Here is a 16,543-nt window from a genome sequence, read left to right as displayed (position 1 = left end):
ATCTTGCAAATAATTGAGGACGTAGGTTCAAAGTACTACTCTGAGATGAAGGAGAGGAATTCGTGGCGGGCCGCATCAAACCAGTCAGAAGACTGTTGACAAAAAGAAAAAAAGTTTTGTTCTGGAGTACGATGCAATGTTCTTTCGGACATTCATGCATGTCCGTAGGAGCAGGCGCTGCGGCGACTACAACTGTTAATGGATGCGTTAGCAGTTGTGAATATGGACATCCATCAGCTGTATAATGGAATGACGATAATGAACATTTGTGCTGGACCGGCATAAGATACACTTATGCTGCAGTTACTTTATATTGCTTCCTTTTTTCTAATGGTATCAGGTGCGAATCTTTTGTTTCTATCTATTTATTTTAGAAACAGGAATTTATTAAAGATCAGAATGAAAACTGGAGGGAAACAGGGGGAAGAATGCTTCTGGATGTTTAAAGTTAATAAGTATTTGTACATCTGTTTTGTGAATTGGGAAAAGGTGGAATGGACTGATGTATCTTCCTGAAATCTTAAAGATACTGCTGTGAGCTGTAAGGACAGAAGACATATAAAGAACTCTGCGCTACACAGGAAGTGGTAGTAAGAATGAGAAAACAGAGACAGATGCTGGCAAAGTTGATAAAAAATGGTTGAAATGGCTCTGAGCACTATGGGACTATCTGAGGTCATCAGTCCCCTAGAACGTAGAACGACTTAAAATCTAAGGACATCACACACATCCATGCCCGAAGCAGGATTCGAACCTGCGACCGTAGCAGTCGTGCGGTTCCGGACTGAAGCGCCTAGAACCACTCGGTCACCGCGGCAGGCGGCAGAGTTGTTAGACGCGTGTGTGTGTGTGTGTGTGTGTGTGTGTGTGTAATCTTATGGGAGTTAACTGCTAAGATCATCAGTCCCTAAGCTTACACACCACTTAACCTAAATTATCCTAAGGACAAACGCACACACCCATGCCCGAGGGAGGACTCGAACCTCCGCCGGGACCAGCCGCACAGTCCATGACTGCAGGGCCTAGACCGCTCGGCTAATCCCGCGCGGCAGTTGTTAGACAAGGATGCTGTTTGTCATCAACGCTTTTTCATATTTATGCTGAGAAACTAATAGACAAAGTATTAGAAAAAGCAAGAGGCATAGCAGTAGAAGAAGGAACAATAAAAACAATTAAGTGTGTAGTAATCCAGCAGAGTAGGTTGAATCGGAGAAAAACTACAATTTACAGTAGAGAGAATAATATAAGTGGGAGAAACAAATAAGATGTTTTAGATACATAGGAATTTTGGTGGCATAATTGGAGGCTGCGTGGGATATATATATATATATATATATATATATATATATATATATATATGAGGGTATTCCCAAAAGTAAAGTCTCCTATTTTTTTTATAAGTACATAGACCTGTTTATTTCTACAATGGTTTACATCAGTTTACAGTTTGAACATTCAGCTATTTTTCGACATAATCAACATTTCTGTCAATACATTTTTGTAGACGCAGTGGCAGTTTTTGTACGCCCATGTCATACCAGCTCGCCACCATGCTGCGAAGAAGGATGCCGCCATTGGTGTGATTATTGCATGGTCCCAGGTGTAAAATGGTATGCCCAGGTTTCGTCACCCGTGACGATTGAGTCCAGAAAGTTGTCCTGTTCGGCTGCAAGGCGGTGAAGAAATGCGCGGAAGCATCAACTCGTTGCCGCATGTGGTCATCAGTCAGCATGCGTGACACCCATCTTGCGCACACCTTCCGGTAGTTCAATGTTACCGTTAAAATTCTGTGAGTGGTGCTTCGGGAAACCTCAGGAACCAACGTGCAGAGATCATCCAGGGTGATCCGTCGATCTTCACGCATGCTTTGCTCAACCATCAACACAGTCTCCTCAGAAATTGACGGTCTACCGCTCCTTTGTTTGTCGTGTATTTCGGTCCGACCAGCTGCCAACTCTCTACACCACTTATGAACATTTTTGACATCCATGCACAACTCACCATACACTTCCGTCAATTGGCGATGGATTTCAATCGGCGCAGTGCCCTTTGCCTTCAAAAACCGAACAACTGGGCGCAATTCGCACTTGGCGGTAACATCCAACGGGAGCTCCATTCTCAATGGCTGCCAAGCCAAGGCTGAGCGCCTCAGCGCGGCGTGCGCATGTTAACACACAGCGCGTGAAGCACTCTTCATAACAGTGTGTGCAACTGCCACACAAACAGAGTTCTGTACTTATAAAAAATAGGAGACCCTACTTTTGGGATTGCCCTCGTATGAAAACTGAATCTTCTGAAACAATTGGAGAATATAATGCAATACTCAAGAAATGTAAATGTGTTAAATGAACTGATTATATATACAACGGGAAAAGACCCTTTAAATTTTCCGTGAAATTGTTATAAATTTGACGTCGCCTGTTTCAGCTGCCTTCAGTACATGTCATAGTAGTGACATTGGGCCATTAGAACCTGCTGTTTGAGACATGTGACCCCAGCTGAGAATGTCTTCGATTTCTCAATTTAAAAAAAAAATTGTAGCTCCACCACAAGAAAACTAGAACTTCATGTTGAGAAATCACGAGGCGATGCCATTGAAATCTCATTCCGGATGTTATCGACTATTACGTTTCTTAATTAATAGCCATTGTTTTGTTAAATACTTTACACTTGCAGTTTGTTTTATCATGATGGAAGATTTCGATTAATAGATGCGATGTTACTTTTAAACATTTTATTCTGGCTTTTACACAGTTTTGTTGTTTACTTTGCTAGGCTAGGAGGTCCCCATTATTACTCTTCACATCTTTTATGTGGATTTTAAGTATGGATCTAATTCCACATACTGTATGTCAGTTCATGTTTTACTGTCAGACGGTCATGTTGCCATGTGAAGTAATTTTAATTAATGACCACGCAACTGCATTTTAGCTATTAAATTTACGATACTGGTGTACTTTAGCTATAGTGCCCTCTGCTGCCCTCAGTTATCTGTATAAATACTAAACGCATCCAGGCCATCGTCAGCACTTACTACTATGTACCTAAAAATACAGATTTTAACGTTGATACCTGCATCAAAATATTTTATGGTATGTATGGATGGTATGCATCACTGTTAATCATATAAATACTTTTTATTTTTCTTATTTATCACAGGGCTGTTGTAGATTTTGCTTCAGCTAATTGAGCTTAGTTGGTTTCATCGCCGTTTTTTTATATTTGGAGCAGTTCTGAAGATGGGAGTAGCCGAAACCAATGATAGTGAATTGTAAAATTTGTTTGATCTAGATGGTCCTTTACAAATAAATATTGCAGCAAATTATGGTAAATTAAAAATGAAGAGGCAAAATACATGGGTTGTTTTAGAACGTGTAAGAAAATGGTAGAAGTAAAATAGGTGAACAAAACGATCTACGAAGGAATACTTCTAAGAAAGGAGAGGAAACTAGCGTAAAGCATAAAAAGGTGAGAAAAGAAATTGGCTGCAACAATGAACGATTGAAGCACACATTGCAGGGAACAGAGGGAGACTAATAGGAAGACTTGGGATGCTGGATGACATTGAAAATGTACGAAGTTAGGTGCAGATTAATGTAGACACACAGGATAGCATTTGACACATACGTTTACTATCGAAAGTACGATCGTGTGGGCTATCTAGCGACATTTGTGACTGGATTCAGTATTTCTTAAAGGGGGTCACAGCATATTATCTGATATTGAGCATCATTGACAGATTTAGAAGTAACTTTAGGCGTATTCCAGGAATGTGTGATTGTATCCTAGCTGCTCGTGTTTAATATTATAGACCCTGCAGATAACATTAACAGTAACCTCAGACTTTTCACAGATGATACTAGCAACCTGGCACAGCTTTGCACTAAGTATCTACGACTGGTCGGCCTGTCTGGCATTGCAGTAATAGCTTTTATACATAAACATTCACCGCCAGTGAGCCTAGGTATTCGTAAAACCGCATCAAAATACCTACAGTAATTCCTCTAATTTACGTTCATATACAGAGAGAAAAGCATGACAAGGGACTTCAATTTAGCTGTTTGTATAGTTGAGTACTGTCTGGAAAAAGCTGAACAATATTCAATAAGATCTGGATAAGATTCCAAAGTGCTGGAAAGATAGTCAACTTCCTTCACAGTTCAGAAGTGTACAATTTTGCAGTTTACGTAACGAAACAAGTAGTACCCACTGACAACAATATGGATGTGCCACAACTGGAATTGATCAACTAATTCAAGCAACTGAGTGTAATAATTTGTAGCGACATGAAATGGAAAGATGCAAAGGCTCAGTGGCGCGGAAAAGCAAGTGGCAGACTACAGACACTAGGAAAATGCAATCGCTCTACAGAGGGGACTGCTTGTAAAATACATGTTGTAACCCATCCTAGAATAATGCTGAACTGTGTGGGACCTGTACCAAATAGGACTAACAAAGGATATAGAATGCTTACACAGGAGGGTAGAACAGATTTTTTTTTTTTATTCACATATCAAGTTCAGTAGGACCAAATTGAGGAGTATATCTCAAAGGTCATGGAACGTGTCAGTACATGGAATTACAATATAAATGTAATAACAGATAAAAATAAAATGTTTATGAATACGAAAAACGTCAATCAATAAGTTTATGTAAACGCAATCAACAATACAACAAGAATCAGCTTAATTTTGAAACTCTTCAGTTTCGAATTGAAAGCGCGTGGATTATTGCTGAGATTTTCGAATTCGAGTGGTAGTTTATTGAAAATGGATGCAGCAGTATACTGCACACCTTTCTGCACAATAGTTAAGGAAGTCCGATCCAAATGCAAGTTTGATTTCTGCCTAGTATTAACTGAGTGAAAGCTACTTATTCTTGGGAATAAGCTAATATTGTTAACAAGAAATGGCAGTAAGGAATATATGTATTTAGAGGCCAATGTCAAAATACCCAGACTCGTGAACAAGGTTCGACAAGAGATTGGTGAACTTACATCACTTATTGCCGAACCACCCGTTTCTGAGCCAAAAATATCCTTTTAGAATGGGAAGAGTTACCCCAGAATATAATACCATACGAGATAAGCGAATGAAAATAATCAAAGTAGACTACTTCTCGTGTCGAATGATCACTCACTTCAGATACTGTTCGAGCAGTAAAAATGGCAGCATTAAATCTTTGAACAAGATCCTGAACATGGGCTTTCCACAAGAGTTTACTGTCTATCTGAACACCTAGAAATTTGAACTGTTCAGTTTCACTGATCATATGTCCATTGTGTGAAATTAAAACGTCAGGTTTTGTTGAATTGCGTGTTAGAAACTGTAAAAACTGAGTCTTACTGTGATTTCGTGTTACTTTATTTTCTACAGGCCATGAACTTAGGTCATGAACTGCTCTATCTGAAACTGAGCCAATGTTGCACACAACATCCTTTACTATCCAAGCTAGTGTCATCAGCAAACAGAAATATGTTAGAGTTACCTGTAATATTAGAGGGCACATCATTTATATAAATAAGGAACAGGAGTGGCACAAACATTGATCCCTGGGGCACCCCCCACTTGACTGTACCCCACTCAGACCCCACATCACAGCCATTCTCAACATTGTGACTAGTGACATTTTGCAGTTGTTGCTGAAGTAATAGGTGAACTAATTGTGAGCTACTCCCCGTGTTCCGTAATGGTGCAACTCCTGGAGCAATATTTTGTGATCAACAGAAATGTCTTAGTTAAATAAAAAATATGCCTAGCGTTCGAAACCTTTTGTTTAACCCATCCAGTATCTCACAGAGAAAAGAGACTGTAGCATTTTCATTTGTTAAACGACTTCTTAAGCTGAACTGTACATTTGATAGCAAATCGTGTGGTATAAAATGATCAATTATCCTTACATATACAGGCTTTTCAATAACTTTGGCATAAAAATAGGTCTAAAATTGTCTACATTACCCCTTTCTCCTTTTTATAAAGCAGCTTTGCTGCTGAGTACTTTAATCGTTAAGGAAACTGACCATTCCTAAAGGCAAAATTACAAATATGGCTAAATACTGGGCCAACATGTGCAGCACAGTACTTTAATATTCTGCTAGGCACTCCATCATATCCATGGGAGTCCTTAGTCTTCAGTGATTAAATGATTGACTCAATCTCCCCCTTGTCTGTATCACAGAGGAGTAATTTCAGACATCAATCTCGGAAAGGCATTTGCCAAGAAAGTTATGATTCCCTGTAGAAACTAAAGTTTTATTTAATTCACCAGCATTGCTCAGAAAATAATTGTTAAATGCTGTACATATATCTGTTTTATTAGTAACAGAAACACTTTTACTACGAACTGATTTTATGTTGTCGACCGTGTGCTGCTGATCATACACTTCCTTCACAGCCGACCATATTGTTTTAATTTTATCCTGTGAATTAGCTATTCTATTTGCATATTACATACTCTTTGCCTTCCTAATAACATTTTTAAGAACCTTACAATACTGTCTGTAATGGGCTAATGTAGCTTGATTGTGACTACTTCTAACATTTTAATATAATTCCCACTTTGTTCTACATGATATCCTTATCCCACTACTCAGCCACCCTGGCTCACTATTACTGCTAGTACCCCGTTTAAAACGTTCTAATGGAAAGCAACTCTCAAAGAGCATGAGAAATGTGTTAAGGAAAGCACTATATTTATCATCTATATTAATGCCAGTCAAATGGTCACTGGTGTATTTGACCTATGGGAAAATGTCATGTAGATGCTGAAAAACTGAATTAGCAGATACTTGAAGACCTGAAGTAATTCGTGAGAGCCTGGTTACGAAGTCTTAAGAACCACTTTTGAGTGAGGAATCTAGGAATGCATATCACTCCCATTAGGACTGCGAACACCAGATGAGAGTAGTTACAGTATGTACAGGTTTGCTTAAGCGATCATTTTTCTTGCATTCCATATGTAAACTGAGTGTTAATAAACTCTAATAAGTGGTGCAGTGGGAAGCCGCTCCTGCCATGCACTTCACAGTGATTTGTAAAGTTTAAATGTAGATGTAAACGTAGACATAGACAGATGAATGTATGAAGCCTCCAGCTGATACCTGTTGTTAGGTAGATATATCAAAAAGAAAGAAAAAAAGATTTAAGACGCATTAGGAATGGTATTATGTTGCTATAATAGATGTATAACAGAGGCAATGAAGATTAGAAAAATTATGTTCCTTGAAACTGGAGATGCTGGTTAAATTATAGAGAGCTGGCTGCTGGAGAACCCGTAAAACGCAACAGAGGGAGGGAGCTGAGGATATGGGCTGTACTCACAGACGTTTCCCTGGGGCGGCTGCCAGAGGACGAGGCTCTCGGAGGCGGGCACCAGCTCGTCGACGGCGGGAATGATGGAGACGCGCACGGGGTAGCAGCGCGACGCGGCGTTGAGCAGAACGCGCACCAGCGTCGAGGGCAGCAGCCGCGGCAAGGCGCTGCCGTCGCTCAGGAAGCGCTGCAGCAGCGCCTGCTGGCGGCGAGCAAGCCGAAGTTCGTGCCGCACCAGCCACAGCGTCTCCGCGGCCTGTGTGCCAACAAAGGGATGCAGTCCTCTGCCCCCACTATCTGATCATTGATGATGATGGAAATAAAAGGAAGGTTCAGGAATGGAATTAAAATTCTGGCTGAAAGTCTGTCAATGTTAAGATTCGCTGCTGACACTACAATCATAAGTAAAACTGAGCAAGAATTACATGGTCTGTTAAATGGAATCAACTTTGTCATTAGCATAGCATATGTAAGGGCCAGTCAAATGAAAACCAGACACATTGAAAAAAGTAAGTAAACTGTTCATTATTTCAAAAGTAGTCACCCCAACTGTTAATGCATTTATCCCACTGTGAGATAAGACAGTCAATGCCTTCACAGAAAAATGTTTGCGGTTGCCCAAAGAGCCAGATTATACACAGATGTGCACCTCTTCGTCTGAAGCAAATCTTCGGCCACGACTGTCCTCCTCCAGGGCTCCAGAAATATGGAGATTGCATGGGGAGAGATCAGGACCTTATGATATGTACCGGAGTCCAAGCGAAACTTCTGTGGGCAGGCTTACGTGTTGTCATGGTTGTTTTGACTATGCTGCCAAAGCTTCGCTGGGAAGAACTTACATCTTCGTACAGTCCCCATCTCTCTTCATGTGATTTCCATATTTTTGAAATCCTGAGGAAAGACTAATCATTGCCATCGATTTTCTTCGGACGTAAAGGTGCACGTCGGGGTACAACCATGATTCTGCATGCAACAGCAAACAATTTTCCAAGAAGGCATTCACAGTCTTGTCTCGCAATGGGATAAATGTATCAACAGTTACGGCGAGTACTTTTGAAATAATAAACAGTTTACTTGTTTTTTTCCCATGTGTATCGTTTTGCAGTTGACTGCCCCTTATACACTGACACTACAGAAAGACGAAATAATGAGAAGTAGCAGCTATAAGACTAACTATAAATTTAACTATGAATAAGATCAAGTGAAGGCAATTGCCACCCTGGAAGCAAATTTACGCATGATGGATGAAGCAAAGAGGACATAAGAAGCAGACTCATGCAGGAAAAGCTGGTTTTCCTGGCTGAGAGAAATTTGTTGGTATCAAAGATAGTGCTCAGGAATAAACTTCTGAGAATGTATATTGGCAGTACAGTACTGTTTACAAGTTTATAAGAGCTATGGGAAAACCAAAAAGGTAAAGAATCCTAGCGTTTGAGATGCAGTGCTACAGAATAATGTAGAAATTTAGGTGAGACTGACAATAAGGGTCAGAACGATAGGATATGTGATACGACCTGACAGGATAACTGCCACGGAACTAAAGAGAGGTATAGAGCATAAAAACTATAAAGCACAGCAAAGATTGTGATGTGTGTTGTTGTTGTTGTTGTTGTTGTTGTTGTGGCCTTCAGTCCTGAGACTGGTTTGATGCAGCTCTCCATGCTACTCTATCCTGTGCAAGCTTCTTCATCTCCCAGTACCTACTGCAACCTACATCCTTCTGAATCTGCTTGGTGTATTCATCTCTTTGTCTCCCTCTACGATTTTTACCCTCCACGCTGCCCTCCAATACTAAATTGGTGATCCCTTGTTGCCTCAGAACATGTCCTACCAACCGATCCCTTCTTATAGTCAAGTTGTGCCACAAACTTCTCTTCTCCCCAATCCTATTCAACACCTCCTCATTAGTTATGTGATCTACCCATCTAATCTTCAGCATTCTTCTGTAGCACCACATTTCGAAATCTTCTATTCTCTTCTTGTCCAAACTATTTATCGTCCATGTTTCACTTCCATACATGGCTACACTCCATACAAATACTTTCAGAAACGACTTCCTGACACTTAAATCAATACTCGATGTTAACAAATTCTCTTCTTCACAAACGCTTTCCTTGCCAGTGTCAGTCTACATTTTATATCCTCTCTACTTCGACCATCATCAGTTATTTTGCTCCCCCAAATAGCAAAACTCCTTTATTACTTTAAGTGTCTCATTTCCTAATCTAATACCCTCAGCATCACCCGACTTAATTCGACTACACTCCATTATCCTCGTTTTGCTTTTGTTGATATTCATCTTATATCCTCCTTTCAAGACACTATCAATTCCGTTCAACTGCTCTTCCAAGTCCTTTGCTGTCCCTGACAGAATTACAATGTCATCGGCAAACCTCAAAGTTCTTCTCCATGGATTTTAATACCTATTCCGAATTTTTCTTTTGTTTCCTTCACTGCTTACTCAATATAAAGATTGAATAACATTGGGGAAAGGCTACAACCCTGTCTCACTCTCTTCCCAAGCACTGCTTCTCTTTCTTGCCCCTCAACTCTTGTAACTGCCAGTTGGTTTCTATACAAATTGTAAATAGCCTTTCGCTCCCTATATTTTACCCCTGCCACCTTCAGAATTTGAAAGAGAGTATTCCAGTCAACAATGTCAAAAGCTTTCTCTAAGTCTACAAATGCTAGAAATGTAGGTTTGCCTTTCATTAATCTAGCTTCTAAGATAGGTCGTAGGGCTAGTATTGCCTCACGTGTTCCAATATTTCTATGGAATCCAAACTCATCTTCCCCTATGTCGGCTTCTACTAGTTTTTCCATTCGTCTGTAAAGAATTCGCGTTAGTATTTTGCAGCTGTGACTTATTAAACTGATAGTTCAGTAATTTTCACATCTGTCAACACCTGCTCTCTTTGGGATTGGAATTATTATATTCTTCTTGAAGTCTGTGGGTATTTCGCCTGTCTCATGCATCTTGCTCACCAGATGGTAGAGTTTTGTCAGGACTGGCTCTCCAAAGGCCGTCAGTAGTTCTAATGGAATGTTGTCTACTCCCGGGGCCTTGTTTCGACTCAGGCCTCTCAGTGCTCTGTCAAACTCTTCACGCAGTACCATATCTACCATTGCATCTTCTTCTACCTCTTTCATTTCCATAATATTGTCCTCAAGTGCATCGCCCTTGTATAGACCCTCCATATACTCCTTCCACCTTTCTGCTTTCCCTTCTTTGCTTAGAACTGAGTTTCCATCTGAGCTCTTAATATTCATATACCCAACAAAAAATCGAGGACATGTTTAATTGCTACTCTGAGATGAAGTGATTAGCACAGCAGAGGACGTTGTGTAGGCCGCGTCAAATCAGTCAGAACACTTGATGACCGACAAATGATAAATTAAAAAATACATTGTCTAAGGCAACAATACTCGAAGTGTGCTCTGCGGAGCCCTGTGGCTCCGCAAGGCCTCTACGAGAGCTCTGCCAAAATAATATCAGCCTGAAGAACGACGCACGTCAAGTGTTGTCACACCCTGAGGAAAACCATTTTAATAAACATCATATCAGTATATAAGAAACTATCAGCCTCGATTGCGGTAGCTTTAATAACGTCCACTAGAGCTAACAGCCAACCACGCTGGCCGTCCTCACCAGATGCGTGAAATAAACCCAGATTGGGAAATACTTATGTTGCCGACCTACACAAATGATCGTCTGCAGACATTAAAAATAGGGGTTGGTGCTGCAGACCCAACCATATTAATCAAGAGTGTCAACAACATATGAACCAGGTATGGCCCAGAAATGGCTATGTATTGTTTATGACAAGCAATTTAATTCTTAATGAACTGCTCTTGGTATGATACTTCAATCAGATTAAAAAAGTCTTATGTGAACACTTTACACCTGTTTTCATGCTCGACAGACAGCTAAAATCAACTAAGCACAATGGTAAGCAAATCACGAAGCCAAGTTTCATATAAAACTTCCTGGCAGATTAAAACTGTGTGCCCGACCGAGACTCGAACTCGGGACCTTTGCCTTTCGCGGGCAAGTGCTCTACCATCTGAGCTACCGAAGCACGACTCACGCCCGGTACTCACAGCTTTACTTCTGCCAGGAGTGCTAGTTCTGCAAGGTTCGCAGGAGAGCTTCTGTAAAGTTTGGAAGGTAGGAGACGAGGTACTGGCAGAAGTAAAGCTGTGAGTACCGGGTGTGAGTCGTGCTTCGGTAGCTCAGATGGTAGAGCACTTGCCCGCGAAAGGCAAAGGTCCCAAGTTCGAGTCTCGGTCGGGCACACAGTTTTAATCTGCCAGGAAGTTTCATATCAGCGCACACTCCGCTGCAGAGTGAAAATCTCATTCTGGAAACATCCCCCAGGCTGCGGCTAAGCCATGTCTCCGCAATATCCTTTCTTTCAGGAGTGCTAGTTCTGCAAGGTTCGCAAGAGAACTTCTGTAAAGTTTGGAAGGTAGGAGACGAGGTACTGGCAGAAGTAAAGCTGTGAGTACCGGGCGTGAGTCGTGCTTCGGTAGCTCGGATGGTAGAGCACTTGCCCGCGAAAGGCAAAGGTCCCGAGTTCGAGTCTCGGTCGGGCACACAGTTTTAATCTGCCAGGAAGTTTCATATCAGCGCACACTCCGCTGCAGAGTGAAAATCTCATTCAAGTTTCATATAGTTCCCATAGTTTCTCGTTGTGTTGCTCCTATGCAAGGATGCTAATTTAGAACTCATGCTTTAACTGCCAGCAATTTTATAAAAGTGTTTTATTGGGTAATACATCTAAACTCAAAATTTATTCAATAAAGACGAGGATTAAGAATACTGTGCAGAGAAAATAATGACACATGTAGAATACTACACTCACTTAGAAATATGTAAATGGAATTTGTCATTAATAATAAAAGTAAGACAGTTTCAGATGAACAGTGATTAATAAAACCACAAAATGGGATATAAATAAATTTCAATGTAAACTTTAACTCTTTCTCTATTGCGCGGAGTGAGATTATGCGGTCTTGTCCAAAGTTTTCCGACAGTAATTTTGATCGCTTAAAATGATACTCTTCCATATATTTCACAGTCGAGGAATTTTCGCTGCTGCTACATGCCTTGGTGTATTTCAGCACCATCCATCTTAGTCGTCCATACATACTTTTAACTCGCAATTTTGGGCTTTGAGAGCTGCTTTGAGACAGTGCTTAATGCTTGCCGCTGATAAAGAAATAATGCATGAACAAGTAAGATTCAGTCTGCAGCTCATCGGACAGTAAATAATTTAATCACTACAAGCTGAAGAGTATGAGAAAACGACTGCACAAGATGCTTATCATTGTTAGTGTCACAAGAATGCATCAACGTGTTTAGTTTATTACAGAAATTGCAAAATTAATTTACCAGTTTACTTAATTAAGTGGGTGAATGTAGGTTATATGATTTTTGAGCAATCCTAGAATTATTAAAATTTAAGTATTGCGAGGAGTAATGTTGTCATTAACAGTGTATAAAGTGGTTACTTGTGGAAATTTAAATACAGACTTATTGAAAGATTCGAATCATAGAAATGAGAAGATAAAACTAGTCAATAGTTTTAAGTTTGTACAAACAGTAAACTTTCCAAATGAAATAATTACTAAAAGTAAATGTGCAGTTGAGCAAATTTTTATAGGACTATGTGACTTCAGTTATAGTAGCAATATTAAAAATATGGGCTACAGTCAGGGTTGAATTAACCATGTTAGGGTCCCTAGGCAATATACATCTCCTTGTGTAACTTCCTAAAATACATTTTTTCTACCACAACGCTTGTTTTCTATTACATCACGGAGGTCTGCCATCACTCTATTAACAAGTTGAAACAAATGAAATCAAAATATGCGATTTTTTTATTAAATATTTTGTAAAGTACAACATATTTAAATATTAATAATATAAAGGTTTTTTGTATACAAAATCGTTTAAAACATCTTTTTCCAATATATCACTTTCAGACGCCATTGTCGCCAGTGAATTCAAACGCTTCTGACACACTGGTAAACGAAGACAGTTTTTGATTAGTTTTAATGTCTAAAAGTTAGATTCACCTATGGCCTTTGTACGCGTCAGACTTCTATGTGTTTACAATTTACAAGTTGATTGTACCTTATTACCAAAAATCTGTTTATACGATTACTCGGCAGGTACAAATTTATCTTTTTCAACATCCTCTAATTGTAACTTAAGTACATGAACTGCACCATGTCGTCTATAAACTCAGGCTCAGTGTTCTCGGAATAATGTTCCCTAAACTTCGTACAAGCCTCTCTAATTTCATCGTTGGACTTCGTCGAGAAATCTGTCAGAAATAAAGCAGACAATTTCCCCGTAAGCTCGTAGTTGCCGCAGCAATTCTGTACACAGCATGTCTAATACGGGGAAATAAGTTTCAGTCTTTAACTTCTGTTTTTCTCTGTGCACAACGTCTTCTGTAAATTCCCACCTTTTTGTAGTTTCTTCAATTTTAATCTACAGTTCATAACCAATAGATTGTGGTCAGAGACCACATCTGCCCTGGAAATGTCTTACACTTTAAAACCAGGTTCCTGAATCTCTGTCTTACCATTATACAATCTATCTGAGACCTTCCAGTATCTCCAGGCTTCTTCCATGTACACAGCCATCTTGCATAATTCTTGAACCAAGTGTTAGCAATAATTAAGTTGTGCTCTGTGCAAAATTCTACCAGGCGGTTTCCTCTTTCATTCCTTTCTCCCATTCCATATTCACCTACTACGTTTCCTTCTCTTCCTTTTCGAACTATCGAGTTCCAGTCACTATTAAATTTTCGTCCCCCTTCACTATCTATTCATACATTTCATCAATCTTTTCGTCATCTGTGGAGCGAGTTGGCATATAAACTTGTACCACTGTGGTAGGCGTGGGCTTCGTATCTATCTTGGCCACAATAATGCACTCACTATGCTGTTTGTAGTAGCTTACTTGCATTCCTATTTTCCTATTCATTATTAAGCGTACTCCTGCATTACCCCTATTTGATTTTGTATTTATAACCCTGTATTCCTGCCACCGAACTTCACTAATTCCTACTATGTCTAACATTAAACTATCCATTTCCCTTTTTAAATTTTCTAACCTACCTGCGCGGTTAAGGGATCTGACATTCCACGCTCCGATTCGTAGAATGCCAGTTTACTTTCTCCTGATAACAACGTCCTCCTGAGTAGTCCCCTCCCGGAGATCCGAATGGGGGACTATTTTACTTCCGGAATATTTTACCCAAGAGGACGCCATCATCATTTAACCACACAGTAAAGCTGCATGCCCTCGGGAAAAATTACGGCTGTTTCCCCTTGCTTTCAGCTGTCCGCAGTACCAGCACAGCAGGGTCGTTTTGATTAGAGTTACAAGGCCAGATCAGTCAATCATCCAGACTGTTGCCCCTGCAGCTACTGAAAAGGCTGCTGCCCCTCTTCAGGAACCACACGTTTGTCTGGCCTCTCAACAGATACCCCTCCTTTGTGGTTGCACCTACGGTACGGCTATCTGTATCGCTGACGCACGCAAGCCTCTCCACCAACGGCAAGGCCCATGGTTCATAAATTGATTGAACCTAAATACTTACCTATCCTCAAAATTTTTATCATTACAGTATTTATTATTTTTCTGCCTTGCTTTTAGGAGACCGGAGACAAAATGAACAGCGGCACGGGATGAAATAGTAACAATTTCTACAATATCTATACAAGAACAACTTAGGCTCTTCAGATTCCACTTCTATGATATGAGACGGAATAAGTATGTAAAATAAAATCTCGTAATCAAACTTACGTGGTCTCATAAATGTAACTTCGGTTTATTACACTCGCCGTTCTTAAGTTTTGAAACGCAGAACCACAGTAAAATTTTTAAATTTAATTCACGGGCGCAAAACTTGCAAATCGCAATTACAGAAAAAAAATGAAAATTGAAATTGTTTCGAAACTTTTGTTTACGATACAACTACGTAGATTTCGCTTTCAACATACTATTCTACACTACTGACTTAGTGCGTGCGTCCTATCAAATTCCTGTTTCACCGGAAGACATACACAAGACGCCTGCAACAATGCCCTTCGGTCTTTTGAGTTTGTGAGAATGTCTTTCGGATTGTGTAATGCGGTGCTGACATTTCAACGCTTTATGAATGAAATCACAAAAGATCTGGATTTATGTTATGTGTACAGAGACGACATTTCAGTGACGTCCGCGTCAGAAGCGAAATATCTAGAACATTTAAACAGGATTTTTGATCGTTTATGTATGCAAGGCCTTGTTATTAACCCTACAAAGTGTATCTTCGGGGCAACAGACATTCAGTTTCTGGGATATACAATCGATGCCCATGGGATCCGACCTCCTAAGGAAAAGGTGGAAGCCATAGTCGAATATTCCCGTCCTGCTACAATTAGGGAGCTACGTCGTTTTCTCGGCATCAGTAATTTCTATCATCGATTTAACCCAATATTACACTAATAACAGCTCCAATGTTTGAACTTCTGAAGGGTGCTCCGAAGTCAAATAATAAAGTGAAATGGGCAGACGAAACGCATACTGCTTTTCAATCTGTAGCCGGCCAGTGTGGCCGAGCGGTTCTAGGCGCTTCAGTCTGGAACCGCACGACCGCTACGGTCGCAGGTTCGAATCCTGCCTCGGGCATGGATGTGTGTGATGTCCTTAGGTTAGTTAGGTTTAAGTAGTTCTAAGTTCTAGGGGACTGATGACCTCAGATGTTAAGTCGCATAGTGCTCAGAGCCATTTGAACCATTTTTTTTTTTTTTTTTTTCAATCTGTGAAAACAGCAATAGCAGAGGCTACACAGTTGGCTCATCGAGTATCACACGCTCAACTTGCATTCGTGGTAGATACATCAGCTCCCTCCATTGGCGCCGTACTTCAGCAACAAGTGGAGTGTAGTTGGCAGTCACGAGGGTTATTCAGTCGCAAGTTGTCACCGTCACAGTAACGCTGGGCAACTTGCGCTCGAGAACTGTACGCCGCGTATGCCGCGATTAGGAAGTTCCGGCATCGTTAGAAGGCCGACACTTTACCATATGCACGGGCCATAAACCACTGAGATATGCTTTCAATATGTAACCAGGGAAAGCACCACTGAGATAACTTCGACATTTGGACTTTATTAGCCAGTTAACCACTCACATACTCTATGTGCAACGAAAGTCAAATGCGCCAACAGACG

General features: G+C 40.4%; 1 protein-coding gene across 3 annotated transcripts in view; it reads right to left on the bottom strand.

Annotated features, from left to right (window-relative positions):
* Positions 1-16,543, bottom strand: part of LOC126236842 (uncharacterized) — a 138,020-nt gene that overhangs the window by 16,954 nt on the left and 104,523 nt on the right. For all 3 annotated transcript variants that reach the window (XM_049946446.1, XM_049946447.1, XM_049946448.1), the window contains exon 8: positions 7,320-7,566. In XM_049946446.1, coding sequence (XP_049802403.1) covers positions 7,320-7,566 — 247 coding nt within the window. The remainder of the gene's footprint in view (positions 1-7,319; positions 7,567-16,543) is intronic.

Source organism: Schistocerca nitens, chromosome 2, assembly GCF_023898315.1.
Source record: "Schistocerca nitens isolate TAMUIC-IGC-003100 chromosome 2, iqSchNite1.1, whole genome shotgun sequence".
Classification (NCBI taxonomy): domain Eukaryota; kingdom Metazoa; phylum Arthropoda; class Insecta; order Orthoptera; family Acrididae; genus Schistocerca; species Schistocerca nitens.
This window is presented reverse-complemented; position numbering and strand designations above follow the sequence as displayed.